The sequence below is a fragment of the Lupinus angustifolius genome, chromosome LG11 (genome assembly GCF_001865875.1).
Source record: "Lupinus angustifolius cultivar Tanjil chromosome LG11, LupAngTanjil_v1.0, whole genome shotgun sequence".
NCBI classification, from domain to species: domain Eukaryota; kingdom Viridiplantae; phylum Streptophyta; class Magnoliopsida; order Fabales; family Fabaceae; genus Lupinus; species Lupinus angustifolius.
Genome location: NC_032019.1, coordinates 9,266,648 through 9,269,910, shown reverse-complemented (window position 1 = coordinate 9,269,910; position 3,263 = coordinate 9,266,648). Strand labels below are relative to the sequence as shown.

Genomic DNA, 3,263 nt, shown 5'->3' with positions numbered 1-3,263 from the left:
AATAACATTTTTATCCTTACATGTAAGTGTAAAAATGATCATTTACCTCTCCATTAATTGAAAAATATCGATACTTTATATTACTTTATGAATTCTTTAATTAAAGAGAGGGAAAACGTGACTTGTTTTCGGTACCGTGTATCTCTATTCAATTTGTCAATTGAGATGCAAATGGCAACGTGAAAGTTCAAAGTCAAAGTCCACACGGATTTTATAATCCAAAAAACACTGAAACAACTAATCAGCTTCTTCCTCTCTTTCGCGCCCCCTTCCAAATCAAATTAAACCTCCTTATTAATCCACCCTTCTTACATTCTCTCCCACTCAACAAAAACACACACATTGCTTTCAACACTTCTTTTTCCTACTATGGCATCAAGTTCACGAATTCTAGAGATCACAGTTATATCTGGTGAAAACCTTCATGTAAAGGACGAAGCTTACGTTGTCATTCGACCTGAATCCATCAACTGCTACGCCACAAAAACAGCCACAGATAACGGCAGTGACGATTCGAGTTTCATTTCATGGAACGAGAAATTACTGGTTAACATGCCAATGCATGCAAAATCCATCACGTTCGAGGTGCAATGCAAGAACTCATCAAAGGGTGCTGCTCGAACTGTTGGGGTTGCAAGAATTGCGGTTTCTGATTTTATGGAGATTTGTGTGGCTGAGAATTCGTTGCAGGTGTTGAGTTATAGGTTGAGGGACTGGGAAGGAAAGCGAAACGGGGTTATTCATTTCGCGGTGAGGGTGGTGGTGGTGGAGGAGGTTCCGACGAAGGGAGTGGTGGCGAGTGTGAAGGATTGTGGTGAAAAGTTGATAAGAGCTCGTGTAGATGATAAGAAGTCTTGTGGAGTTGTTGCTAGTTCTCCTTTTTGGTGGAACTACCCTAACATTATTTGAATACATGTATTGTCTTTTTTCTTTGTATTGGTTGAGTGAAAATTCAAGTATTTTTTTGTGTAAGTGGAAAATCAAGTCCAATTGATATACTAATAAAGTTTCATACATCTTTAAAACCTTGTTCGTCAACTTCCTTCTAGATTGTGTACTCACTTTTTTTATCCGAAAATATAGAATGTTAATATTTTGTTTTTTTTGGTAAAACTCAACCATTAATTTTCTTCAATCTATTCTTTAAATTTTTCATCATAACCATCAAACCATCTTATAACTGAACTGAATAATGATATCTTCTATTACTAAATAGGTAAATACATGTTTCTTCATTTATTTTTAATAGCAAAAATGTAATTTCATTATTACTGAAAGGACAAATGTATCGTCATTGTAAATTATATATTTTTTATATATTTTGAAACACTTGTCATTGAAAAAGATCCTAAGCCATTATGACTCCCTCCATATCCTTACATTATTTGGGAGTGAATGGAGTAGGAATCAAGAATGTGTTTGGGATGAATAAATGTTTTTTATTCATAAGCATATAAGATCATGTTTGCTTATAGGAATGCTTTTGGATATATTTTTGTAAAGTTTATTAGTATATTTGATTGATAAAAAACTTTTTAAATATAATTGTGTTCTGAAAATAAAAAATTAATTGCCTTTTTAATAATGCTCTTGATTGTAATCAAAATGTTAGAGAGGGAATGAGGTGAGGTTAAAGTATTTAACATTAGAATATGTAAGATTCACATGAAAGTCAATATTTCATCTTAGTTCCTTCAGAGAACTCCTGAACATATTTTTCCAGTGGTTTTTTATTAAATACAAAAATGACTTAATTTTTAAGTAAGATTCTTAACAATATCAAAGTATAAAAATCACCTATTTAAAGTCGTATTCCATGTTCTAATTTTTCAAAGTTAGAATAGTAGGTTGGATTAGGTGCATTATTTTAATTTATCAATAAAAGGTTTGAAGTGTGTGTTAAATTGGTCAAGCTCCGTAACATAAATCAATTCTTAAATTGAACTTTCAAATTGCTTTTTTCCATTTCCCATTAAAACCAATGTTGTGAAATTAAACCTGAGTAGGAAGTTAAACTTATAGTAGGTTTAATCGATTTAAGTGGCTAAACCGTTCAGTCGACTGATTGATTTCATATACAATTTATTATTTTAATCTATAAATATATAGTTATATATAAATACAAAATTTTATATAATTAATAATTATATTAAAATAATATTTTTTATCTTTTTTTTGGACTAGAGTAAAACAAAACATTCTGCTAATGTTCGATTTTTTAAAATTTTAAGTGAACCGTCGAGTTCAATTATGAGGTTATTGTAGTTCAACCGAGTTTAACATAGTCGGACTAGATTTTCTCTAGTTCAAAGCGGTCCAACCCCTCATTCGGTAAAGACTATAAACCATAACCGTTTTTAAGTCCAATTAGCGGTCAAACTACCCACTCCAGTTATCACATCACTGATTAAAACAATATTTATATCTCTGGAAATTTCTTATTGATCAAAAATAAACTTGCATATAAAAACCTGAAGAAAACATTGTTCTGATTTCTTATGTGGGAGACAGCCAAACTTCGATTGTATTGCCACGCAATTGAAAACAATAAGGAATTTCAGTGAAAATCATTCAACATAGGGTAGCTGAAGTCGTTGTAAAGTCGTTGGAATGCATTAATTGAAAAAACGCCTAAAGTTGACATATGAGTAAAAGGTTTGTTTTCCCTTTACTATTACTTTGAAATCTTGTGGATGAGACACTTCCAAACAATCACACATTTCAAAACAAATTAAATATTTACCCAAAAGACTAAGAGATATTTTTGATAGTACAATAAAAAGGAAGATAATTATCTAAATAAGTGATTGTTTTTCCTCATATTTACAATGATAAAAATATGATTTCTCGATAAATAAAATAATAAAAAATCATTATATGTAGTCTTTTATGTGTTATTGTGTAATACTTGTTTCTCTATTAATTAAGAAATTCCTTACTCCATGGGCATGCCTAGCAAAAAACAACTTTCCTTTATTTCATTATATAATTTATTTAATGGCAATCCTAATTTTAAATTTTCATCTATAGTATAAAATATTGTGCAGCACAATTTTGTATAAACTAATTTAAATACAACTTATAGTAATTACCTGGAAAATCTCATACTCAGCACCAGTGGTTTAGTGGTAGAATAGTACCCTGCCACAGTACTGATCCGGGTTCTATTCCCAACTGATGCAATTATCGGAGCAGTGAGGAACTCTACTGTGATAGTTGGTCTAACACAAACATCCTAAACGGATGAAATGTAATTGATCTGA

The 3,263-nt window shown here is 31.0% G+C and overlaps 1 protein-coding gene across 1 annotated transcript; it reads left to right on the top strand.

The window, feature by feature from the left end:
- On the top strand, nt 341-1,025 carry LOC109359496 (BON1-associated protein 2-like). The gene has a single exon (XM_019604188.1). The coding sequence runs from the start codon at nt 370-372 to the stop codon at nt 907-909; it is 540 nt and encodes a 179-aa protein (XP_019459733.1). The 5' UTR covers nt 341-369; the 3' UTR covers nt 910-1,025.